Source organism: Eleutherodactylus coqui, chromosome 12 (genome assembly GCF_035609145.1).
Source record: "Eleutherodactylus coqui strain aEleCoq1 chromosome 12, aEleCoq1.hap1, whole genome shotgun sequence".
NCBI classification, from domain to species: domain Eukaryota; kingdom Metazoa; phylum Chordata; class Amphibia; order Anura; family Eleutherodactylidae; genus Eleutherodactylus; species Eleutherodactylus coqui.
In genome coordinates this window covers 112,126,726-112,154,447 of record NC_089848.1, presented here as the reverse complement: position 1 = coordinate 112,154,447, position 27,722 = coordinate 112,126,726, and the positions used below count along the sequence as shown (strand labels likewise).

At 48.0% G+C, this 27,722-nt stretch overlaps 1 protein-coding gene across 3 annotated transcripts in view; it reads left to right on the top strand.

Annotated features, from left to right (window-relative positions):
• Nucleotides 1-27,722, top strand: part of NUB1 (negative regulator of ubiquitin like proteins 1) — a 64,513-nt gene that overhangs the window by 21,050 nt on the left and 15,741 nt on the right. For all 3 annotated transcript variants that reach the window (XR_010787344.1, XR_010787343.1, XM_066585137.1), the window contains exons 7-12: nt 1,469-1,557; nt 6,461-6,567; nt 9,461-9,647; nt 16,886-16,993; nt 20,740-20,892; nt 22,993-23,139. Coding sequence is in view for 1 of the 3 variants with exons in the window: in XM_066585137.1 (XP_066441234.1) it covers nt 1,469-1,557; nt 6,461-6,567; nt 9,461-9,647; nt 16,886-16,993; nt 20,740-20,892; nt 22,993-23,139 (791 nt within the window). In the remaining 2 variants the exon portion in view is untranslated. The remainder of the gene's footprint in view (nt 1-1,468; nt 1,558-6,460; nt 6,568-9,460; nt 9,648-16,885; nt 16,994-20,739; nt 20,893-22,992; nt 23,140-27,722) is intronic.

The window sequence follows — 27,722 nt, the reverse complement described above, 5'->3', positions numbered from 1 at the left end:
GTAAAACTGTACCTATAGGGGTATTTATGCCCAACATTTATTCTGATCCCTACTGAATGTGACCACAGCCCACTACATTAGCCCCATAAGACTGCAAGCCATGGTTGCATTTCATGTTTTGTACTGATCCTCAGTGCGGCCTGTATTATACTCCAGAGCTGCACTCCCTATTCTGCTGGTATGTACACCGTCACTCCACATTACTTATTCTGTATTATACTCCAGAGCTGCACTTACTATTCTGCTGGTGGAGTCCCTTTGTATATACATTACTTATCCTGTACTGATCCTGAGTTACATTCTGTATTATACCCCAGAGCTGTACTCACTATTCTGCTGGTGGAGTCACTGTGTACATACATTACTCATCCTGTACTGATCCTGACTTACATCCTGTATTATATTCCAGAGCTGCACTCACTATTCTGCTGGTGGTGGAGTCACTGTGTACATACATTACATTATTTATCCTGTACTGATCCTGAGTTACATCCTGTATTATACTCCAGAGCTGTACTCACTATTCTGCTGGTGGAGTGACTGTGTACATACATTACTTATCCTGTACTGATCCTGAGTTACATCCTGTATTATACTCCAGAGCTGTACTCACTATTCTGCTGGTGGAGTCACTGTGTACATACATTACATAACTTATCCTGTACTGATCCTGAGTTACATCCTGTATTATACTCCAGAGCTGCACTCACTATTCTGCTGGTGGAGTCACTGTGTACATACATTATTTATCCAGTACTGGTCCTGAGTTACATCCTGTATTATACTCCAGAGCTGCACTCATTATTCTGCTGGTGGAGTCACTGTGTACATACATTACATTATGTATACTATACCGATCCTGAGTTACATCCTGTATTATACGCCAGAGCTGCACTCACTATTCTGCTAGTGGAGTCACTGTGTACATACATTACTTATCCTGTACTGATCCTGAGTTACACCCTGTATTATACTCCAGAGCTGCACTCACTATTCTGCTAGTGGAGTCACTGTGTACTTACATTACATTACTTATCCTGTACTAATCCTGAGATATCAATATTATACTCCAGAGCTGCACTCACTATTCTGCTGGTGGAGTCACTGTGTACATACATTACTTATCCTGTAATGATCCTGAGTTACATTTTGTATTATACTCCAGAGCTGAACTCCCTATTCTGCTGGTGGGGTGACTGTGTACATTTATTTATCCTGTATTATAATCCAGAGCTGAACTCGGGGTTCCACAGGGTTATTGTCTGCAAAGATCTTGCTCCATTCTAAGTTGGAGCCTTTACACCAGACATTGTACAGTAATGTTGGGAAAAGTAACTCCCACCTCTTCTTTTACTGCAAAATTGTGAATACTGCTCTGGACTATAATTGTGAATGCTGCTCTGGACTATAATACGAAGCTGTACCGGAGTACAAGAGAAGTCATCACTCATTGAATGTCTTTTAACAGGAGAGGGCTTGGATCCTGATACAGCGCCATATCTGGAAATTGCGAATCAAACGGGACGTTCCATCAGTATGCCTAAAGCTGCCAAAAAGGTACGGAACGCCACTAAAAGAGCGGGAAATTTTTAAATTTTTTTTTTAAAAGGAAATTTTCCTAGAGCCGCTATTTACAAGTCCACTACCATAATAAGTCGAACTTTAAAATTCGCCCCATAGGACAGTTTCTGCTGCGGATCTTTAATCAGTGTCTGCATGAGATTTCCATAGATTCCACCCACTTTCCTGCTGCTGTAATTGCTGTGGACTCTCTGTGCAGCGGGTCCACACAGAAGACCCCTGGCAAACACCCCATTCCCCCTCCCGTGCGAACATGATCTCAGGCTTGATGCGCACTAGTGTATCTTCTGTCCGTATCAAAAAAAACAAAAAACCGCAGCATGTCCTATTAAAGCCTATGGCATCGCATAAAGATGCAGCAAATACGCAGTTGCATGCATACTCACTGCGTTTTGTAGGAATGTTGACTTTAATTGGACCTTCCGGCGTGTTGGTTTTTTTGTTTTTTGCACGCATGGAAAATGTAGTGACCACAGATAAAACGTGGACATGTTAAAATAAATGCGCACATATGCAGTGAAAGCGGTGCTTTTTTAACGGACCGAAGGAGTATATGCCTGTGTGCACGAGGCCTGAGGGTGCGTTCACATGCAGCTGGAAAAATCTGCTAATCTGTACCATTTGTTTTGGATTTTGGGAAGGATTGCCCCCTTTCAACTGCATTTAAATTGAATGGGTGAAATCTGCTATGTATCCGCATCCGCAATAAAATCCTCAAAAATGGTGACACCGGTTTTGCTGCAGACTTGCTGTGCGTTTTTTTTCCTGCTTTGGAAAATTCCTCAGCAAATCCACTGTGTGTGAGCGGAGATCTGGTTGTTACTTCATTAGGGTTTAAAGAGAACCGGTCAGTTCCCGTAAGTTACCTGGGCTGCGGGCAGCACACTGGGGTGGCAAGCACGCCGATTTCAGTGATATGTCATCTTAGAACGATCCGTGTAGCAGGTGTAAAAAATTTACATTGAAGAGTGTGCAGCATGGGGGCGGCGCCGCTAGAAAGGCGTCCAATGATAGTCTTCTACGCACCCTCACTCTGCCCACCAGCCACGGATTGGCAGGTATCTCACCCTCTCATGTACGGTGATACGGGGAGACCTATTGAATGGCAGCTGAATAGCGGTGAGTATACATCCATAAATATCATTGGATCAACTTAAACCTTTAAGGACCAAGTGCTGTAAATTTATGGCGCTTGGTCCTGGGCTTTAATCCCAGCCGATAGTAAAAAAAAAAAAAAAAATACGGCGTGGGATTAAAGCCCCTGCAATCAAGCAAAAGCAGGTCGGGGTCTCAGCTTTTAGTCACAGCTGAGAACTCGAAAAAGAAGGGAGAAGCGGTTTTTAGCCACTTCTTCTGCCTTCTCCGAGTACGCGGCACTCAACAAGTGTTATGTACTAAGAAGTGGAAGTGTAACTTTCACTACGCGAGCCGGCGGTCACGTGACCACCGGGATTCCCTGGCACAGCAGAGCTGCAGGGTCCTAGCAGACCCTGGATGTTTTCCCTGTAACTGGCGCTCCTATGGATGCCCCAGCTACAGTGGAAAAGTGTCCCATAAAAAAAAAAAACAAACATGTGAATGTCCTCCAGAGGTCTTATATGATGTCATGGGGGACATAGATGGTAAAAAAAAATAGTTACATAAATAAGTAAAAATTACAGAATGACCCAAAGCCGACGCCAAGCAAAACTGGCGCCGTATGCGCCCTGTAATCCCAAACCATAGATATTATCTATCAAAATGAGGAACCCGTTCCCATACTTTATTTTAGAGTATGTACACAAATTTAAAAAGCAAATGTAAACGGTCACATAGCTCACGGGTTACAATTAGGGATGAGTGAGCGTACTCGGCCACGCCCCTTTTTCGCCCGAGCACCGCGATTTTCGAGTACTTCCGTACTCGGGCGAAAAGATTCGGGGGGCGCCGTGGGTGAGTGGGAGGTTGCAGCAAGGAGTGGGAGGGAGAGAGAGAGGGCTCCCCCCTGTTCCCCGCTGCTACGCCACGCCGGCGCCCCCCGAATCTTTTCACCAGAGTGCGGAAGTACTCGAAAATCGCGGTGCTCGATTGAGTAATTACTCGAAACGAGTAGGTTCGCTCATCTCTAGTTACAATGCATCCTCACTGTCAATCATCATATGTGATGTTGCACTGATTGTGTAACATGAAGGTCCTCGCCACATATTTTTTATTTTTTTTATTTGAGAGAGATATGGTTCTGTGCAAAAGTTGTAGGCAGGTGCCGGCAAAAATACTACAACGTAGTAAGAATGCTTTCAAAGATAGAAGCGTTAATAGTTTATTTTTGTCAATTAGCAAAATGCAAAGTGACTGAACAAAAGAAACAAAACGGCATCCATTCTTCTAGGTACACTTGCATACGGCAGGGAGGTTGTTCCAGACATCCTGGAGAACTAAGCACAGATCTTCTGTGGATGTCGGCCCGCTCCAATCCTTCTGTCTTTTCCTGTAATCCCAGACAGACCGGTTGATGATGAGATCAGGGCTCCGTGGGGCCAAATCATCACTTCCAGGACTCCTTGTTCTTCCTTACACAGAAGATAGTTCGTAATGACATTGGCTGGATGTTTGGGGTGGTTCTGCTGCAGAATAAATTTGGAGCCAATCAGACGCTTCCCTGATGATGATAACCTGATGGATAAGTATCTGCCTGTATTTCTCAGCATTGAAGACCCCATTAATAGTGACCAAATCCCCAACTACATCTGCTGAAATGCAGCCCCAAACTTGTGAGGAGCCCCCATCATGCTTCACTGCTGCCTGCAGAAACTCATTATTGCGCCGCTCTCCACCATGCTTCACTGCTGCCTGCAGACGCTCATTAGTGCGCCGCTCCTCAAAAAAGCTTGAACAGCACATCTTACAACCACTGTCTGCTGTGCAATCTTTGCTGGGAGAGGCCTTTGCTTATGCAGTATAACTACCTTGTGTCTTGTTGCTGTGCTCAGTCTTGCCATAGTGTATGACCTGTGACATTAAACTGTCTTCCACAACCTCACCTTTGTAGCAGCTTGGCTGTTCCTCACCCAGTTTCAAACCTCCTGCACAGTAGTTTCTGTTTCAGTTAAAGACTGTATTTCAACCTACATATGAAAGTGATGATCACTATCACCTGTTTGGTATAACTGGTTAATCACACACCTGACTATAATCCTACAAAATCCCTGACTGTGTGCAAGAGTACCGAGAAGAACTGATGCTGATGTGAAGGTAAAGGGCGTCACACCAAATACTGATGGGATTTACATTTCTCTTTTGCTCAATCACTTTGCATTTTGTTAATTGACAAAAATAAACTTAATCCTTCTTCTATTTTTGAAAGATTCTTAAGGCCCTATAAGACAAATGTTGGGCAAACGATGCCCCGACACTTGTACCCGCACATACTGGCTCTTGTGCTGCTGCACGGAAGCTAGTATCGCTGGCTCACAGCGGGGCGGCAGGAGGAGATTTCTCTCCTCCCTCCCCCGCCCCTCTCCATTGATTTAACCCTTTCCAATCCATTTATTTTTTTTCTCACCCATTCTCCCCAGCTCCAAATAAATTGGAGCTGGGGAGAATGGGTGAGAAAAAATACATTTTCCCCACACCCTCCTGAACTGACAGAATTCAGGAGGGTGCAGGGAGGGACCTGGTTGCCTACCCGGCGTCTTCTGCATTCTCCTTCTCCCTCCCGACTCGGCGATCATGTGACCGCTGGGGTCAGGTGGCACCTGGCGGTCACATGATCGCCGTGAGACAGCAGGAGAATGCGCAAGACGCCGGTCAGGTAAGCAGGTCCTCCCACAGTGCAGGCTCCCGGCTCGGTGTTCATGTGACCGCCGGGGGTCACATGATCGCCGGCCGGAATCTCTATGCATTGCATAGCGCTAATTGAGCGTTATGTAATGTGTAAAGAAGAAGGCAGAAAGGGTTAAAAACCCTTTCTGCCTTCTCCTCGGGGGTCCTCGATGAGGATCAGTGCAGGAGTGCATCTGCACCCAATGTGTCTGACGATCGGGTGCAGATACACTCCTGCACTGCATTGTCGGGCCTGCCCCGACATCGGAGCCGTGGAGGGAAATTATGATGTCGGGGCAGGCCCGACATTGGATTGGAAAGGGTTAACATAGCAGCCGTTCAGTACTGAACGACTGCTGTTTACACTGAACACTTATCGTCCATCGTTTATGCGGCATATGGCGCTGGATGATGAGCTGATCGCTAATCGTTCAGTGTAAACAGCAGCCGTTCAGTGCTGATCGGCCACTGTGTTAAGTCAATGGAGAGGGGCGGGGAGCGAGGAGAGAAATCTGCAGCCCCCCTGCAACAGCACGGGAGCGAGGACACACAGACGAGTGTCGGGCATCGTTGGCTCGGCATTCGGCCCATCTAAATGGACCCTTACTCTATCATTTTGCCCTAACCGCTTTGTGATCCAGGCCGCTTAGCTTCAGTCTATGTGTGGAAGTGATTATGTAAGTCTTGCTGTGTTATGGGATCTCTGGAGTTGTCACCGGGCCGCGGTGCACATAAGTAAACGATCCCTCACTCAGCGCATACCGAACATCTGGGATGCAGGATGTGATATTTTATCTTCTCTGCACAATCCTGGGACTTGTAGCCATCTGATAGGATGAAGAACCTGGCAGAGCGAGCCGATAATTGCTCACAGTCTGACGGGGCTCGGAGTTGGCGGCCCTCTGGGGGGTGGTCATAAATCATCCCCCTCCGGGGTCCAATCTCTGCAGTTTTTGCCCTTTTTTAACTTTTTTTTTTTTTTTTTTGTTTCAGTTTGCACAATTTTCTCGCCACCTCGTCGTCCTCACGTAAGAATGAACATTTCTGACCGTTCTATTGCCTAACTTGTTGTCCCCAGGCGCTCATGCTGGCGATGGGATATCACGAGCGGGGAAGAGCATTCCTGAAGAGAACACAGTATGCTTTAGCGCTGCCATTCTTGCTGGATGCAGACAAGCACTTTTGGTAAGAGCTGATTCATTCTGTTCACGGCATTTACTCGCTCGCTGTGTGTTTTTCTCACTAAGCGTTTTCATCCCCCTCTGAGCTGGAGGCACGCCCGCAGCGCGGTGATAAATGACGGGGTTTAGATGGATTGCGATGGCCAAAATCTAATGAAGTTGTTTTTTTGGTTGAGACTTTCATTGACGTTGTGCCTGCTCTGATTCAGCACACTCCCGTTTCTCATTATCTAATCGGGCCACGTAAAAAAAACCAAAAAAAAAAAACACAACCACATTTAACCCCTTTAAGACCAGAGATTTTTAAATTTTATTTTTTTCCTTCTCCCTCCTTTCCAAGGGCCATTGTTTTATTTTCATGTCGACGTAGCTGTATGGGGTTTTGCAGGCCGAGCTGTATTGTTTTTTTTTTAATAGTACCATTTAATGCACACCGCAGAACCGGAGCCCGCAATGGAATCGGACCCTGACTGCCATCGGCGCCCCTGCATACCTGCCTTTTCTCTCCATCTGTACTGCGGATGGTCATGGCGAGCCTCCGTCTGACATGCACAGTACGGATTTTCTCTTTCAAATGTTTATTTTTCCCGCACCGTCGCTAGGCGATGACGTAGAAGCGGTGATCTGTCTGCAGTATTAATTGCGGACGGGTCATGAGTTGAACGACTCCCGTTGACTTTAATGGAAGCTGTCCGTATGGATACCGCACAAAAATAGAGCGTGCTGCAATTTTTTTTTTTAGCCTCAATTGGTTACCACTAGAGATGAGCGAGCGTACTCGGATAGGCACTACTCGCTCGAGTAATTTGCTTTTTCCGAGTATCGCTGTGCTCGTCCCTGAAGATTCGGGTGCCGGCACGGAGCGGGGAGCTGCAGGGGAGATCTTTCTCTCCCTCTCTCCCGCCCGCTCTCCCCTGCTCCCCGCTGCAACTCACCTGTCAGCCGCAGCGGCACCTGAATCTTCAGACACGAGCACAGCGATACTCGGATAAAGCCAATTACTCGAGCGAGTAGTGCTTATCCGAGTACGCTCGCTCATCTCTAGTTACCACAAGTGTGCTGGAAAGAGCGTTTTCCCATGGCGTGCCATGAATGGTATTTACTGCGGATTCCGCAGCAAAAATCTGTTTGTGTACAGGCGACCTTATGGTGATTATAGTTTAGGTGTCCTGGAACCTGGGGAGCCTCTTTTCATACTCACTTTGTCCCCCAGCAAAGTCCGTGTGCGCACAGCAAGCTTGAGTGTCTTCAGATGGTTGAGCATGTGGTCTCCCGCTCTTCCCATCTCCATGGGAGACTTTACGTACAGCCTTCTGGAAAGAGTCACGCTTGCTCTGCGCACGCCGACTTTGCTAAGGAACGCCACAGTAACCGATGAGTATGATAAGAGGCTCCCCAAACTCCACGTCGCCTGCACTATATGCACCATAGATTATGGTACTTACAGTTGATGACAGGTTCCCCGTGGCAGGGTTTAATAGGCATCGGTGCATGGTAGCCCTGGGAACCTTCACAAAGCTCCATCGGTATCCTGCAATTGCATCCTAGGGAAGGCCAATGGGGCTTCGATAGCCCCCCCCCCCATCTCCAGCTGACTGTTTAAATGTCCTGTTTACCATCTTGTTACTAGAGACGGAATTCACTTGACAACAGGCAGTGGACAACAATTTAGAAAGAAGGGAGACTATTTGCAAGGGATCTTTCAGCATAAAAACCTAAAATTAACATTGCAGACAGGTCACGGATCCGGCGTCATCTCTTCCAGCCGCTCGCCTCCATTCAGACTAAATAGACAGTCGTTCATCGATGATCCACTGCCTGTTTTACAACAGACGATTTTTGTTCTCTTCTTTCTGTTTGTATAAAATAACTAACGATAAGCAAATGATCTTTCGTCGTCACGCCGTTGGCCGCGTTTGCGCTGAACAATTTTTGTTCAGTTTTGCATAATCCAGTGATAAACGGAACGATAATCATTCCATGTAAAAGGGCCCTAACTGTTCAGACAACTTGTGCTCATATGATGGCCAGTGTGATAACGAGCAAAAGTGCAAATCCCTCTATGTACCTAAAATGACGCTTTTGTGCTGACAAATGCCTCCAAAGTGTTGAGCACAGGGACCAGAGACAGTGACTCCACACAAGGCAACGGCCATATTGCTCTCTCCGATCCTCATCCAAGCCTTCGTGATTGGCTGGCCACAGCTTCCCCTGGCAAATGGGTGTTGCCATTACTTCTCTTGGCTAAATCACTTGTTTACCAGTTATGCTGGGAATGGGACCTGGGGCATTTAGCTGTTTGCCCTGGGCCCCACATTTTGGAAAGTGTTGTGCAAGTTGGCACAATTCCATTAAAGGGAACCCGTTATCACTTTGAGTCCCATAAGCTACATTATGGGGCTTAAAGATGAGGGACCTGGGAGCTATGTGTTATACTTGCCAGATGCTCCGTTCCTGCGGTGTGTCCCTGCTCCGTTGATGCATGCCCACAGCCTGACTCTTTTCAGACAGCTCTGTGTGTGTACAGAGCCTTCTGAAGAGTCACACTGTGGGCGGATGCCAACTTCGCGGGGATGTAGCGCAGGAATGGAGCAGCCGGTGAACATGAAACGCCTTTTCCCCAATCCCTCACCTTTGAGCCCCATAAAGTAGTGTTATGAGGCTGGAAGCTGATGCCAAGTTCCCTTTTAAGCTACAGTTGGTGAAACAAAGGCCACAAGCTTGTCATCGGCATTGTTCCCTCGGACTGCTTGGCAGGTGATGCGGTGAAACCAGGACAGATTCAGAGCAGTGACCTTTTCATCTAGTACAGTTTACTTCTGGTTTTTGGACTTCCCTACTTCCTATTCTTGCATTCCCCAGTTACAATTCTATTTCCTTTGTTTTCTGTCTTCCAGCGAGTGCGGAACAGATCTACTGAATTCGGTGGATAACTACGCCGTGCTGCAGCTCGATATAGTGTGGTGCTACCTGCGCTTGGGACAGTTGGACTGCCTGGATGATGCGGATACCAAACTCAATATGTCCCAGAGGTGCTTCAACAAGTGCTATGGAGAAAACCATGAAAGACTGGTCAACATTAAAGTACGTAGAAAAGTGCACAATGTGTTTTGTACTAAGGTATACAATGAAGGAACCCTTTATTAGAGCCCCGGCCCTTTCATGATTGGCGCTTCCCTGTAAGGAAATTCTCCCCGTGACCCTGGAGTACAGCACAAAGTCACATGACAAGTTCTCCGCAGATTAGTTTCAGTGTGAATCCACATTAGATGGAAAATCCAGTGATCTGTGTGATTCCAACGAGGCCCGGTCATCGGGGCTAGACTAGCCGGGGCCAGAATGTCACTGCCAACCGCGTGGGGGTTTCTCGCGTAACGGTGTGTGGAGAGTATACAGAGAGTGGCGTGACTGAGGGGGATAAGCTGAAACCTTCCATTCTTTCACAGAAGTATTGTGCTATATTATTATAAAGGTGAAAGCCCTCACTGACTGACTGACTGACTCGCCACTAATTCTCTAACTTCCCGGTGTTGTGCAAACATGAAATTTGGCACAACCGTTCTTTAGGTCCTAAATAAGAAACGTAACAGGGTCACAACTTGATTATTCAATGCTAAGTGCAAAAGTAAGTGCACCCTTATATAATGTAACTTCCCGGTATCGTAGAAGCATGAAATTTGGCACGACCATTCTTTAGGTCCTAGATAAGAAAAGTAACAGGGTCACAACTCCGATATTCAATGCTAATTGCAAAAGTAAGAAGTGCACCCTTATGTAATGTAACTTCCCGATGTCATATAAGCGTGAAATTTGGTGCAAGCATTCTTTAGGTCCTAAATGAGGAGATTGGGAGGGGTGACACATTCTGTAGAAGGACATCAGTGCATGCAGCCCGAAGAGAATCTAATGATCCTCTATGTGTATACATATTTTATTCCTTGGTTACTCTAAAGTAACCAGAACTTCATAAAATTTTCTGTGCAAACACGTAAACGCCTGTATCAAATGAACTCCGGCGAAGCCGGGTATATCGGCTAGTACAATATAAAACGTACCTTTTTATTTCAATAATTTTACATTTCTACCACAGCCTGTTGTTCCCTCTACTAAGCTATTGATGAAACATGCAGGGTACCCGTTCTGACAAGGAGGACTCTGCCCCGAACGTAAACCCTAATCGCCCAATCATTCCATAGCATTAGGGAAAATAAGTTTGATATATTCAATTGTTGATAATATAGTGGGATCTTTAATTCCTTTTTTTCCTACCAAACGCAATTTTGTCTTGCCAATCACAAGGACTCATCAGGAGTGGAAGATTATAAATGTCACCAAGAAGAAATGCCAATTAGTTAAATAATATCCAGGATCAAATATATCACTTATATACATAATGCTACAAAGTGCAGATATTAAAGACTCATCACTCGATATTGTTCTTTAGGTATCTACTCACCACCCATATAGCAGATCTGAGATAACTAGAAGCAGCTCAAGAAATCTCACGCTTGCTATGTCACAAGATTAAATGTCACATGGCATGTGCAGGTGTAGTGCCTCACTGCTGATCTCCGGTGAGGTATAGACCTGTGCAGGTGGAGTGTCTCACTGCTGATCTCCGGTGAGGTATAGACCCGTGCAGGTGGATGTGCCTCACTGCTGATCTCCGGTGAGGTATAGACCCGTGCAGGTGGATGTGCCTCACTGCTGCTCTCCGGTGAGGTATAGACCCGTGCAGGTGGATGTGCCTCACTGCTGCTCTCCGGTGAGGTATAGACCCGTGCAGGTGGATGTGCCTCACTGCTGCTCTCCGGTGAGGTATAGACCCGTGCAGGTGGATGCGCCTCACTGCTGATCTCCGGTGAGGTATAGACCCGTGCAGGTGGATGTGCCTCACTGCTGATCTCAGGTGAGGTATAGAGCTGTGCAGGTGGATGCGCCTCACTGCTGATCTCCGGTGAGGTATAGACCCGTGCAGGTGGATGTGCCTCACTGCTGATCTCGGGTGAGGTATAGAGCTGTGCAGGTGGATGCGCCTCACTGCTGATCGCCGGTGAGGTATAGACCCGTGCAGGTGGATGCGCCTCACTGCTGATCGCCGATGAGGTATAGACCCGTGCAGGTGGATGTGCCTCACGGCTGATCTCCGGTGAGGTATAGACCCGTGCAGGTGGATGCGCCTCACTGCTGATCTCTGGTGAGGTATAGACCCGTGCAGGTGGATGTGCCTCACTGCTGATCTCCGGTGAGGTATAGACCCGTGCAGGTGGATGTGCCTCACTGCTCATCTCCGGTGAGGTATAGACCCGAGGTGGAGTGCCTCACTGCTGATCTCCGGTGAGGTATAGACCCGTGCAGGTGGATGCGCCTCACTGCTGATCTCCGGTGAGGTATAGACCCGTGCAGGTGGATGCGCCTCACTGCTGATCTCCGGTGAGGTATAGACCCGTGCAGGTGGATGCGCCTCACTGCTGATCTCCGGTGAGGTATAGACCCGTGCAGGTGGATGCGCCTCACTGCTGATCTCCGGTGAGGTATAGACCCGTGCAGGTGGATGCGCCTCACTGCTGATCTCCGGTGAGGTATAGACCCGTGCAGGTGGATGCGCCTCACTGCTGATCTCCGGTGAGGTATAGACCCGTGCAGGTGGATGCGCCTCACTGCTGATCTCCGGTGAGGTATAGACCCGTGCAGGTGGATGCGCCTCACTGCTGATCTCCGGTGAGGTATAGACCCGTGCATGTGGATGCGCCTCACTGCTGATCGCCGATGAGGTATAGACCCGTGCAGGTGGATGTGCCTCACGGCTGATCTCCGGTGAGGTATAGACCCGTGCAGGTGGATGCGCCTCACTGCTGATCTCTGGTGAGGTATAGACCCGTGCAGGTGGATGTGCCTCACTGCTGATCTCCGGTGAGGTATAGACCTGTGCAGGTGGATGTGCCTCACTGCTCATCTCCGGTGAGGTATAGACCCGAGGTGGAGTGCCTCACTGCTGATCTCCGGTGAGGTATAGACCCGTGCAGGTGGATGCGCCTCACTGCTGATCTCCGGTGAGGTATAGACCCGTGCAGGTGGATGCGCCTCACTGCTGATCTCCGGTGAGGTATAGACCCGTGCAGGTGGATGTCCCTCACTGCTGCTCTCCGGTGAGGTATAGACCCGTGCAGGTGGATGCGCCTCACTGCTGATCTCCGGTGAGGTATAGACCCGTGCAGGTGGATGTGCCTCACTGCTGATCTCAGGTGAGGTATAGAGCTGTGCAGGTGGATGCGCCTCACTGCTGATCTCCGGTGAGGTATAGACCCGTGCAGGTGGATGTGCCTCACTGCTGATCTCGGGTGAGGTATAGAGCTGTGCAGGTGGATGCGCCTCACTGCTGATCGCCGGTGAGGTATAGACCCGTGCAGGTGGATGCGCCTCACTGCTGATCGCCGATGAGGTATAGACCCGTGCAGGTGGATGTGCCTCACGGCTGATCTCCGGTGAGGTATAGACCCGTGCAGGTGGATGCGCCTCACTGCTGATCTCTGGTGAGGTATAGACCCGTGCAGGTGGATGTGCCTCACTGCTGATCTCCGGTGAGGTATAGACCCGTGCAGGTGGATGTGCCTCACTGCTCATCTCCGGTGAGGTATAGACCCGAGGTGGAGTGCCTCACTGCTGATCTCCGGTGAGGTATAGACCCGTGCAGGTGGATGCGCCTCACTGCTGATCTCCGGTGAGGTATAGACCCGTGCAGGTGGATGCGCCTCACTGCTGATCTCCGGTGAGGTATAGACCCGTGCAGGTGGATGCGCCTCACTGCTGATCTCCGGTGAGGTATAGACCCGTGCAGGTGGATGCGCCTCACTGCTGATCTCCGGTGAGGTATAGACCCGTGCAGGTGGATGCGCCTCACTGCTGATCTCCGGTGAGGTATAGACCCGTGCAGGTGGATGCGCCTCACTGCTGATCTCCGGTGAGGTATAGACCCGTGCAGGTGGATGCGCCTCACTGCTGATCTCCGGTGAGGTATAGACCCGTGCAGGTGGATGCGCCTCACTGCTGATCTCCGGTGAGGTATAGACCCGTGCATGTGGATGCGCCTCACTGCTGATCGCCGATGAGGTATAGACCCGTGCAGGTGGATGTGCCTCACGGCTGATCTCCGGTGAGGTATAGACCCGTGCAGGTGGATGCGCCTCACTGCTGATCTCTGGTGAGGTATAGACCCGTGCAGGTGGATGTGCCTCACTGCTGATCTCCGGTGAGGTATAGACCTGTGCAGGTGGATGTGCCTCACTGCTCATCTCCGGTGAGGTATAGACCCGAGGTGGAGTGCCTCACTGCTGATCTCCGGTGAGGTATAGACCCGTGCAGGTGGATGCGCCTCACTGCTGATCTCCGGTGAGGTATAGACCCGTGCAGGTGGATGCGCCTCACTGCTGATCTCCGGTGAGGTATAGACCCGTGCAGGTGGATGTCCCTCACTGCTGATCTCCGGTGAGGTATAGACCTGTGCTGGTGGATGTACCTCACCGCTGATCTCTCGTGATCGAGGAAAAGCATCTAGCGAAAGGGGATTCTTAGGATGGAAACAACTTGTCGCTGAAAGGAGTCCTAGGAGGATGTTGAGAATCGCTCTGATGAGCAGGTGCTGCACAGTCAAGAACAGCTGAATTGCAATGCTGGTGCTCCAACTAATGCATCCGAATGCGCAACTCTCTGTTCCGGCACCATTGTGTCTAAGCGAAAGAGTAAGTTGAGACTCCAGGGGGCAAAAAGAGCACAAAAATTGTATCACTGAGCAGCGGAGAAACATCTCCTGGTCAGATGAACCCAGATTTCTGTGGCACCGTGCAGATGGGAGGTCAGAATTTGGTACAAGCAGCATGAATCGATGACCCCTTCCTGTCAGCTGATCAGAACATGTCAGCACCTCCATCTAATCTACAGTAACCACATGAAGCTTCCTGTCCGCAGGGGCCGATATTCCTGCAGAACGATTTAATCAGTGGAAGCTACACCATGATTAATTGCTGCGGTTCTGCAGCCCAAAGGAGTCCAACGCTACTAGATCGGGGGTCTCTAATAAAGTGGCCGTTCAGTGAACGTTCAGCTTTTGAATGTTTAGAAGTGAGGTTACGACCTTGTGTATTATAAGTGGCCTGGAATGCCGTATCGGGTCTTCTGAAAGCCTTGACCCTGGAGAAAGCCGTGGGACCCTTTACATGAGCTGAGCTTTCTGCACATTGTACTACAAGGTGCTCATTTCTGTTCTCCCATTCTCAGTCTTTAGCAGTGATGTAATCTACCAGAGTCGGACTCTCCGGGGGGGGGGGGGGGGGGGGATATAATGGATTCCTCTCGCTGTTTACTTTTGAGTTTACAACAATAAACATTTTAAACAGAGTTTGGCAGTCCATGGGCCATCCAGGGGGTCGTTTCTAATCTGCTCTGGTATAAATGTGACACTAATGCGATTCGCACTCACTTAGATGGGCGTTCCTGCGCCGACGTGCCAGACTTTTATTAGTAAATGTTCTATTGTAGTAATTGAGGCGTCCAGCTGCCCACATAAACAGCGGTGGGAAGCGAGCCTGTCGGGCCGAGCGTCTCAGAAGGTTCTGCTGATGCTTCGTGATAGCCGAGAAAAACAACAAATCTAGATGGAAAGTTACACCGCGAGATGGTCACAGTTTTACAATGGAAATCTCAGACTGTTCATATGCTGACGTGGCGTATCCAGCTCCGAGCCGTGCCTGGCTGGGACATCTGCACTGGCTGTGCTCTTGCTTATACTCTCGCATTGCTTTATCCAGCTTCTACTCTTGCACTGCTCATCCGTTCACATGGCTTATCCATATCATAGCACTGCTTGTCCTCCTCACAATGCTCTTCATGCTCCTCCATTCATACTGTTGCACTTCACATACTCCTCACACTGTTCATACACTCACCATGGCTTATCTGACTCATATTCTTGTATCAATCACACCGTCTTCCAGTTCGTACACTTGCGCTGCTCATATTCTTTAAACTGTTTATTCACTCACCATGACTTATCCGGCTAATACCCTTGCACCGCTTATACCGTCGCACTGCTGGTACCATTCATACGCTCACTCTGTTCATCCCGCCCATCATCTTGTACTGCTCTTGTTCCTCTTACTGCTCATACCATCATGGTTTATACAGCAGTTCCTCTTACTGCTCATACCCTTGCACTGCTCAGTGTTTATACACTCACCATGACTTATCCAGCTCATACCCTTGCATCATCATACCATCACACAGCTCGTACTGTTCATACACTCACTCTGCTCATCCAGCCCTGGTCTTGTACTACTCATACCATCATTATACAGCAGTTACTCTTACTGCTCATACCATCATGGTTTATACTGCAGTTCCTCTTACTGCTCATACCCTTGCACTGCTCACTGTTTATACACTCACCATGACTTATCCAGCTCATACCCTTGCATCATCATACCGTCACGCGGCTCGTACTATTCAATAGCTTGCAATGCCTATCCAGCTCATACTCTTGCACTGCTGACGTTGCTCATACTCCTTGCACTGGTCATAAAGTCACTGATCAGATTTTCCCCGGTCCCGATTCCTGCTCCGTCTCTTATAATATTTTCTCTATCTATAGTAGAGCGTACATAATGAATAACGAGACCGCTATAACTGTGCGTCAGCAAATCAGTGTACAGTATGCGGTATTAAGAAATCTGTCCATTATAGCATCTCTGAGTAATGCTCATGAAGAGGCACGTAGGTGAAGCATCTGCTATCTAATCAGTAGGCATACCGCTAGAAGTCTGCGGATGTTTGGCACCATGATGGGTATTACAGTCCAGAAGAAGGAACAAACAGAACGTACTATTAAACGAGATTCCCTCGTTGGCCTCCACTGCTCTACCAAGTATTTGAGTCCGTATGTGTGTTTGTCTTTAGGTGGGAGCCCCCTGCTTTTATTGAAAAATATGATTAAAAGTTATGTTTTAGTAGTTCTCATCAGTGACTTTAGTTTAAAGGAGAGGGAGTTTTTCTGTCCCTGTGACTTCTTGCACTGGTCCTACGTTCGCACGGCTCATACGTTTACTCTTCTCTCGCTCAGCTCACGCCTCCCGTACGGCTCATGCTCTCGCTTTATACCGCCCGTACGGCTCATGCTCTCGCTTTATACCGCCCGTACGGCTCATGCTCTCGCTTTATACCGCCCGTACGGCTCATGCTCTCGCTTTATACCGCCCGTACGGCTCATGCTCTCAGACTGCTGACTTCTTCCAGTTCCTGGTATTTATGCTGTCCTTGTCCTTTTGTTGCAGGGGAGTTACGGGCGGGAGAAGGTGCTGTTCCTCCGACTTTACCTGCTGCAAGGGATAGTAAATTACCACAATGGCAAGGCCAGAGAGGCGATGGAGAAACTCTCAGAGGTAAGACCTGTTCAGCTTGTGTGTAGCATGAGCCTCAAAAATGGACAGGAAATGCCAAAATTGTGAAGTGTCATTTTTGGTTTTTTTTTTTTGTTCTTTTTATGACAATTGACCTTCTGTTGTTCTCTCCCAGGTTATGGATGTGAGACGCTCCTATCTGAGCACACCCATAAGCTGCCTGTTCACACCCATAAGCTGCCTGTTCACACCCATAAGCTGCCTGTTCACACCCATAAGCTGCCTGTTCACACCCATAAGCTGCCTGTTCACACCCATAAGCTGCCTGTTCACACCCATAAGCTGCCTGTTCACACCCATAAGCTGCCTGTTCAGATCCGTCCTCTCTAGGAAAACAAGCTCAACTCTTTCATACTAAAAATCTGTTTGTCCCAAACGCCCCGCACCGTTCTCCAATCCAAAGCCACCGTTCTTACGTATGACAGCAGTGCGGCCGTCTGATGCTGATGACTTATGTGGCCCTGCTGTTCTATGACTGCAGTCCTGACTCTGCTGGGTGTCCGTGCGTGAACCGCACTGCAATGGAGCGAGCTGCCATTTGTTTTCCAGACCGCAAGGTCCGCAAAAAAAAACCCCACATTCTTTAATTTACGTTCGGCCGCCCATGCTTCCCTATGGCTGGCTTGATTTGCGTAGATTCCGCAAATCGGATCCGCCCGTGGAGATTGGGCCTTAGTCTGAATTAGAAAAATCGCTGTATGTCCTGTTTTGATGCAGTTCTTTTTTTTTTTTTTGATCCTAATAAAAGCATACTTGAATAATCGGTGTTTATAAAATTCCCTTTCTGCATTCAAATTATGCAGACCGGTGGCCGGGCCGGATTGTTTCTGCTGGCTTGAGGTTATTTCCTAAAACCCTCTCTCTTCCCCCTATGGGCAGTACCTCCAAGGATCGCAGCAGATTTCCGTGTACGTGCCTTGAGTTTGATAACTGGCCCATGCGCAGATCATCAGTCCCCTTTTTGTGGGCGGATTCAGCGCTCTCATGCGCCGGTTGTCTATCTCTGCGCGTGCACCAGATCTGCTGCCATTCGGGGGCGATGATTTGCTCCTAGGAGCAGGAGGGGCAGATTCTTACAGGAGAAAACCTCATGCCAACAGTAACAGTCCAGCCCGCCCACCGGACCCGTCTGCATAGTTTGGAGGCGGCGGGGGAATTTTATTAACACAGATTCTTTAAGTATACTTTTATTGGGATCCGTAAGAAAGTAAAGTTTTAACCCTTTCCAATCCGCTTATTTTTTCTTATCCATTCTCCCCAGCTCCAAATAAATTGGAGCTGGGGACAATGGATGAGAAAAAATACATTTTTCCTGCACCCTTCTGAACTGACAGAGTTCAGGAGGGTGCAGGGAGGGACCTGCTTACCTGTCCGGCGTCTTCTGCATTCTCCCTTCTGCCTCCCGACTCGGTGATCATGTGACCACTGGAGTAAGGTGGCACCCAGCGTTCACATGATCGCCGGGCTGGGAGGCAGAAGGGAGAATGCGGAAGACGCCAGACAGATAAACAGGCGCCCCCACAGTGCAGGTTCCGGCTCGGCATTCATGTGACCGTTGGGGGTCAGGTAACATCGGCAGTCGCATGATCGCCGGCCGGAATCTCTGTGCATTACATAGCGTTAATTGAGCGCTATGCAATGTGTAAAGGAGAAGGCAGAAAGGGTTAAAAACCCTTTCTGCCTTCTCCTCGAGGGTCCTTGTTGAGGATCCGTGCAGGAGTGTATCTGCACCCGATGTGTCTGATGATCGGGTGCAGATGCACTCCTGCACTGCAGTGTCGGGCCTGTCCCGACATTGGAGCTGTGGAGGGAAATGATGTCGGGGCAGGCCCGACATTGGATTGGAAAGGGTTAAGAAATGTTTTTGAAAAATGCTCAGAATGCCTTAAAATAACACAAGTAGTTATACTCCCCTTACCGATCCTGCACCACTCCCGATCTGACGCTTCCTGAGGTGCCCCGCCGGTTTCTGTACCTTCTGGTCCCCGTTGACATGTGACTGCTGCAGCCAATCACTGACTGTCACAGTCTTTGACACGACCATAGAACTGTTGTATCCAATGAGTAGTAGGTCACCGCTGTGGTCAGTGATTAGCTACTGCAGTCACATGTCCATGTCATCAGGGAGCACAGAGACCAGTGGGGACCCCAAAGAGTATCAGATCAAGAGAGGCAGGGAATCGGTAAAGTATTACGACTCGTTAACCCCCAACAGTCACTTTAAAATAGGAACAACCCTCCTGAAAATGTCACTTCTTAATTGTACATTTTGAATTGGTTTCATGTAAATATATTTGATGTGCATGTTTAACCCCTTAGTGACATAACTAATTTTAGTCTTAATAGCCAGTAAATCGTTTGCCCTTTTTGTGTTTTGGCGGTCATAACTTTAATTGTCCCTGTAGCTGTGTGGCGTCTTGTATGTTGTGGGACAAGTTCTAGTTTTTATAGGAACCAATTTTGGGTATCAATAATGTATTCTATAACTTTTAATGATATTCTTTTTCTGGGGGAAATGGAAAAATAGCCCTGTTCTGATCATCTTGCTGCCCCTAAAGAGGAATAAAAGGGAATTAATTTAAATATCCGATATACCTCAAAATGGTACCAATAAAAACTACAGGTTGTACAACAGAAAACGGTCTGGGCACGGGTCTGTCGACTGAAAAATAAAAGGCTCTGGTCCTGGGATGCGGTGCCACGCAAAAGGCGTTTATTTTGCGCCAAAAAAGTGGTAGAACATAATAAACATTAATATGGTATTGTCATAATCGTCATCACCCGTAGAATAAAGGTAAAACATCTATACCACACTGACCGCCATAAAAATAAATCCCAAAATACAATGGGGAAATAGCTTTTTTAGCTTTTTGTATATATATTTTTTAAATAGTTTTCCGTGCTTGATAAATGTAACACTTGCTTAAAATGACAGCTGTAAATTCAGTATTCCCGACCCCACTTCAAACGGCTGTAACTACGGTTCTAAAAGGGCTACGGACATGCTTTTGGTGTCCTTTTAAAACCAAGAATTGTGTCAGTAGCCCCGACAGAGCCGTAGCTCCGGCTGTTTAAAGTAGACCCTTGTTCGTCCAATGCAGTAATGTCCTTTTCCTGCACAACAATACTGTGCTTATTCTTCACTGCTGGGGGTTTAAAGGGGTTGTGTGGAACTCTTGATTTGATATTTTTCTTTATAATTTTATTTTTATGGATGACCTGTCCTTGCGACAGATCATCAGCCATCAATGGATGATTGGCAGGGTCTGCCGCTCGCGATCCCCACTGATTCCCGGTGCTACTATCACTACTGAAGGTGCAGGAAGCGGATTGTACTTACTGCAGTGCAGCGGTCCAGGTTGGTATTGCAGGAGCCGCTCCCTTTAAATTCAATACGATCTTGAGCCTGTGCGCTATGGTGAGTGACCTGTGCGTTCTGTAGTGACAGCGGTGCCATCCATCAAATGGTCAGTGGGAATGCCGAGCGGTGGACCCCCACCAGTCCTGTACGGAGGAAGATCCCCTATGGAAAAAGTCTCAAACACCCCTTTTAGTTTATAAGGAAATGTTCAGCCACTTAAAATGATATTGTTTCAGTTGATCAGGTATAGGGGGGGGGGTGGTAATGCAAATCTGTGCTTAAAGGATGGACGTTGGCGAGGCAAAAACGTGTATGATGAGAGATTTACTGAAATGCACTGACTATTGTGATTATTCTGTCCTTTCAGGCTAACCGATTGTATAATGAACTCTCCATAGACCCTACAAAAGTGGAGACTCTCTTACAGCTCGGCTGCTCCGCTCAGGAGGCTCGTCTGGCGCTCAGAGCTTGCGAAGGGAACGTGGAACATGCTGCAAACCACATCGCGTGTAAACGAGAGGTGCGATCCGGGTCTGGATATAAGCCAGGAGGGTGCGGGGCCGATTGTGGTGGGACGCTGACTCAGCGGGGTTTTGTGAAACCAGTGATCTCAGCCTAACGCCCGCAGATACAGATGGGAGGTGCGCACAGCATTACTATATTCAGAAGGCTGTGTGCTGATCAATCTCTATAGGAGAGTGTGCACACAGAGCCCTCTGAAGAGTCCTGCTCGCACGCTGATATCTCAGTGCAGGAACGGGGTTCAGGAGGATGGGACACAGTTCCGGAACTTTTGAGTTCTATGATGTAGTTTATGGGGCTCAAACGTGCTGATGGGTTTTCTTTAAATGGCCACTAAAGGTAATTTTTGCACAGGTTTATCCTTCAAATAATCGTTGAACCGTGCGATAATTGTTCCGTGTAAACACGGTCAGCGACAGAACAATCACTAATCGTTCATTTCATAAAGGCATAAAAATCACCGTTCGTTCGTTTTACCAGTCATTTTATGTAAAAAGGCATCGTTCGATCATTCGCTGATCACTCCCCGGCATTTCCAGACTGCCCTGACAGACCAGTGATGGACTGAAGGCGCCGCGGCGAAACATTTACACGATTATCTGCGTATTTAAAAGGAAACAACAAATTTACTCATTCCAATGATTAAATGCGCCATATAACAGGACCCCAGGTTGGGAGGGGGGGGGGGGGGGGGTTGACGGGCGGAATTTTTGGCAGTGATTTCCACCTCGAAAAACCCCAATCAGAATCTGTGGCATTCTGCCGCAGTTCTTGTTGCAGGTTTTGCGCTGTCAACAGGTGAAGCTTGTATTCGGAACATCGATGCGGAAACCAGCGTATCCGTAACTGAACCTTCCACGGCAAATTACACATTGAAAACCTCAAAATACGCAGCTTTCTGGCGCAAATTTTCTACGTCAGAATACCGCACACATATTGTGCCAATTGACAGGGAAATCCTTGGCAATATATCGCAACACCCATGGACGGCCGGCCCAAAATAATAACCAACCTGACACATGCAGTTATCATAACACATGAAATCTCAAGTTAAACTCTGCTACATCTATACATGGAGATGGGAAGAGGAGGGGGAGAGACTCAGAGATGTGGCTGCTGCAGCCAATAGTGATTTACTTCCCCGCAGCTAATAGTAAGTGATTTACTTCCCCATAGCTACTGAAATTACATCTACACTGTTCAGTACTGCTGTATAATGTTTTCCATGCTAATGTTGCGTCACTGTATGTGCTATGGAGAGTTAGGGAACAGAATCTGCTGGGTTCTCAAAGTGCAGTGTATGGAGGACTTCATAACAGCAGATAGGCTCCAACCAGCTTAGAGAGAACTACAGTTAGTCCCCGACTTGCGAACAGGTTCCGTTCCGGGAGCCCGTTCGCAAGTCGAACAAATGGTTGTATGGAGGGGATCGCGGGTGGATCCCACTCCATACAACGTCGGGTGCCGGCAGTTCTAACAGCGGGCACCCGGCGGCAGCAGTTCCGACGAGCCGTGGCGCTTGTCGGAACTGTTAACACTTTAAATACTGCTCTGACAGCGGTATTTAGAGTGTTAACAGTTCTGACGAGCGGCGCGGCTCGTCGGAACTGCTGCCGCCGGGTGGCCGCTGTAAGAAACAGCCTGCACCCGACGTTCAGGGGGCCCGTACAGCGTCCCACGACGAGATCGCGGGACGCTGTGCGGTTGCTAGGCAGCCGGGGACCTTCTGAAACGCCCCAGGACTGCCTATGCTGAGTGCCCATCAAGCGCACGGCTTGATAGGCGCTCTGCATAGACAGCCCTAGGGCCTTTCAGAAGGCCCCCAGCTGCCTAGCAACCGCGATCTGACTGGACAGGCTTCTATCAGGCTTGATAGAAGCCTGCCCAATCCCTGCACAGTATGATGTAATGCCATAGCATGACATCATACTGTGTAGGACAGATAGTCCCCGACTTGCGAACATTCGACTTACGAATTTCGCAAGATGCGAACTATCTGTATACAGCTCACGCACATAGCAGCTTGTTTTGTGTGCAAGTGTAGATACGTTTTTTTTACTTTTTTTTTTTTTTGTAAACTCCTTTACTGTCCTTTTAGGAGAAAGCGCAGATACGAAAAGAAGAGCGAGAGAAGAGAAAAAAGAGGCTGGATAAGATTAATACTCTGCGGGGGATGGGCTACTCGGAGACCGCCGCAGCAGAAGCGCTAAGTCAAGCCGAAGGCAATATTGACCGTGCAGTTCAGGTAGTTCATCTGTTGATTAAGAGCAGAAAGAAAAACCTCTGTCCACCTACAACACTGACGGCTTTGTTTCCAAATCTACAACTATTCCCGTGTTCAGAAGTGATTAAATCCCCTCCGAGGAGCCAAGTACATTTAGAGGTTTCCAAAATGGATTTGGCAGAACTGACTGAGCGGTCAGATGAGCCGGAGACGCGCTTCGCTTCACTTTCTCATCTCTCAGTTACTGTCATTCTTTTATTACACTGAAAACAAATCTATTTTAATATGCAGAACCCGCGTCTCAGGTCAGAGGTCAGCGGGGAGATTACAGGCCGGCGGAGGGGCCAAAACATGATCTCATAAGAAACCCTGCAAGAGCTTTACCAGCAGAGGCGCCTAGGGCGGGGTAAATGTCGCGCAACTCGGTAGAGATGTTGGACGTTTCACTCTTCTTACGGCGATATCAACACAGACAATTGCGACTTGTGCCTGAGATTCACGGGTGCAACTCGCATCAGGCAGCGCACATTAGAGGTCATCCGAAAAACGGACAAAATGGGACGTGCTGAAATTTTCTAACTCAAACTATCGTAAAAATCACGGGTGCGAATAGACTCATCCGAATGATTGGGCTCTAATTCCATTTTTTTTTTTTTTGTTCTTAATATTGGATGGAAGAATTGTCCGTGGGCCGCATTCCCACACAGCGGAGACCGCGCCCAGCCACTGCAGCTATTGGCCACTCGATCTTGCCAATAAGATCATGCGGCTATCGGCAGGCGCAACTTGGGGGAAGTCTCAGCCAGCAGCGTATTTGGCTGTACGGCTCGCCGCCTCAGTCCCACCTCATGGCTAGTATCTTACATCAGTACTGCCCATTAAAAAATGGTGCATGTTAAAGGGTAACCAGCGTTTAACCCCTTCCCCACTGCAGCTCCTTTTTTGATTATCATCCCCCTCCCTCCCCAAATTTAGGGGGGAAAAAAACTTTTTTTTTTTATTTTTGCGTTCTGTTTTTTGCAGGATAAATTGCGTTTTGCAATGCTGCCACGTAACAAACCAAACTCCTGTGAATTTCTAAGGTCACATACACACGGGCGAGTGCAATATCAGTCTGAGAAACCTTTTTTAAACTTTTTTTAAATTTAAGTGCATCTGCTATGTGTTTTGCGAGAAAACCGCATCCCCGTACCTAGGAATTTTAGGTGGATTTTCAATGCCCGTTAAAATCGCATATAGTTTAAATAGTGAAGAAAAATGCATTGCACTCGCACGATAATCACATTTTCATGCGAGTGTGATGCACTTTTCAGTTTTTAAGCTCCCATAGGAAACCATAGGCAATTCTAGAACCGATCGCTCAAAAATAGGACAATGACTCTTCGAAAAACCTGCTCCTGTAAATTAACGCCTTTGAATCATTGGGTTATATTCCCAAGCAAGTTGTGTCCATATTGCGATTGGAGGTAACGCGCACGGGAAAATCGCTCCTGCAAATACAGCCTAAGTGGAGCGAAATAGGAAAAACACAATTGTTCTGTTATCTTGGAGAGGGAGGGGGGGGGGGTTACAGCGTTCGCAGTGCAATATAAATGACAGGTTTTTATTTTATGGGTCATTTTGATTGCAGCAATGCGTTTTCTGTGTTTGGGGGACCGTTTTGGGGCGGACGTGACGTTTTGATCGCTTTTCATTTATTTCTGGCTGTTCTTTTATGCTCCTCTATTCCACTAGATTTTATTACACTTGTTGGGGTCTCTGAAAACTCCTTTTTAAAAAAAAAAAAAATTCTAGAGCAGACATTCATTTTAAAGGGAACCTAAGGAAGTTGTGTAGCTGTTAGCGGAGGTGACAGGGGGCCTGTGCGAGCGCTCTCCTATACACCTCTATGGGAGGGTGTGTGCATGGCACTGGGAAAAGAGCCAAATGTGCCGTGCTGTGCTCGTTCTTCACCGGCGGGCACCGCAGGAACCCGGGCGAGTATAAAAAACCAGCATATCATGGACACTTTACGTCTACAGCGAGGGAATGTTGAAGGGAATTCATCCATACTCGAAGTAATGTCCATTATCCATGTCATTCAGACCTCCGACCTGCAATGCACCGGGTCCGAGGAACGTCAGCAACGCTTTGGAATACAGAATTTAGGATTATTGTGATAACTAATAGAGGAAAGTATATTGCAGAGAGCATGTATAGCCCAGTATAGGGGATCATGTGACACCCCATTACACGTCATTGATGGCCCTAGTCTGTGCCCCTCCCCCTCCATTTCCAGGGCCCGGGTTCATCTGCAATCTCTGCACCTCTGTGTTTCCTTCCCTGCTGCTAGGCTGTCTGCAGGTTTCATTACTTTGTCATTTAATGTCCAGTACTTGGGCAATCTGACCTTTTGTTCGGGAAGCGATGCGGAGATCCACGCCCTCTCCAAACGCAGAGTATGGGGAAATAGCTTTCAGCACCATCATCCGCTCCCCCGGGCCGTATTTATCGATCCCGTAAAGGAAAGCCTCCATCTGGTTTTCATTTGATGCATCACTATGAGGGCCGCTATATCTAGTTGCTCATCAACCACAGTATACAAGATTTACACGTTTTTATTACTAAGATCCTGCGAGAAGTAAAGTGCTGTCAGCAGGGCTGGGATATTATAGGGGTTGTGCCAAGAAATGGTTATCCCCTAACTATCTACAGGTCCCAAAGTCCCTGCATGAATGGAGTAAAAGTGTGCAGCAATCTCCAACACCCCCCATTGAGATGAACAGGGCAGCAGCACATGTGCGACCTCCGCTCCATTTGAGTGGATGTTCAGGACCGCCCTTCTCAGAATCGGTAGGGGTCCCAGCAGTTACATGCCCAATGATCATAAGATGTATCCTCTTATCCTTTTATAACTTTATATCTTGGTATAACCCGTCTAAGGGGGTATTCCCAAGATCACTTTGGTTTTGTTCTATATGTAACATTGCATTAATCTTTGCAAATATACCCACTTGTTGTAAATGCACTATTCCAGACTTCTCCCCCTCCTAAACATCCCATGCTCACTTTAGTTGCTGGTGGAACGTCCTCCAGTAGTTCTCCACTCTGGTCGAGCATGCTCGGTTCATCTGACCTTCACTTCTGTGTAGTTTCGCTGTCCTTGTCCGGCGCATCAGCTTCCCTCCCGTTGAAGTCAGTAGGAGCGCCGCACTTCTCTTACACTTCCTGCCTAGGACCATGGTCAGGACATCACATCCTGTCCTGAGCAGGAAGTGTAAGAACAGTGCGGCGCTCCCATTTATTTCAATGGGAGTGAAGCCGGTGCTCCGACTTCCTCCTCAGCGCAGCAGGCCGGACGTCGTCATTTACTAGTCAAACAGTGGGTTAGACTGTCAACTGATGGAATGCGGTCCTGAGTGACAGTAGATTGGTCACGAGTTAAACTAGCCCGGAATACCCCTTAATTTTCTCCAATTAACCCTTTCAGTGTATAGGCAGAGTAGTGTTCCTGGTAAATGTGTAGAGGTGGGAGGTGCCAGGTGATGATGCAGACATATCTGGGAACTAGAGTTTGCCAGAGAGAAATGCTGGTCATGTGACTGAGCGGAAGGACCGCCCAGTTTGCTCAATTAGGAAACTTTCACCAAGTGCAGTAGATATACACTCGGAGTGTGAATATGTAGAAGGGAGGCATATGGCGAGGTCATTTCTGCATTTGACAAGTGTTGGATTTTGGGATAACCCCTTTAATGCTACAAAATCTATGCAAATAAGTGATGGAAAATTTCTCCACAGCGCCACCTATTGGAAGGATGCTACCCTATGAGTCAATGTCCAGCCTTTTAATAGGCCTTTGTAACATGACAGAGAATGTGAGCCAAACCAGAACACCCAGGTACAGACAGCTGTTTCGGGTTTTTTTTCCCTTTATCAGTGCTGGATGATAAGCCATCCAAAATGGAAGATTGTCATACCTCTCCCAATGGGTGCTGTTAATATGGCTCTAGAAGTTTTCTCTGTGGATTCTTCACACCGTTGTATGAGAAAACCCCACGGGGCTGGCAGTGACATCCCGGGCCCGGCTAGTCTTGCACCTATGACCCGGCCTCGTTGGAATCACTCCGATCGCTGGATTTTCCCATCTAATGTGGATTCACACTGAAACTGATCCACAGAAAACTTGTCACATGATTCTATGCTGCACTCCGGGGTCACGGGGAGAATTACCATACAGGGAAGCTTCAAATGTGAGAGAGCCAGAGGCTCTAATTAAGGGGTCAGTCAGTGTAAACTGCAGTATTATGTGTATGAAGCGTTAAAAAAAATAGCATAGGTGAAATCTGGCGCCCTTTGCCTCCATTCCCGTCCTTTCAGCTACAAGATATAATCTTCTGAAAACGTAGGCCATACCTAGAAGTCGGAATGGTGATGGCTGCAAGTGCTGGACGACCCGTAACCCTCCCAGTTGTTGGGTTTCAATCTGGAAAAATAATTTGTGACACTTGATGTCCATCAATGCCAGCTGGAATGTGCGCGCTGTAGGCTTTCATCGGCCAGTATGTGATGCAGTGATAAGAATACAGGACATCTCTATGTGGTTGGGAAATTGGATTGTATGTAGA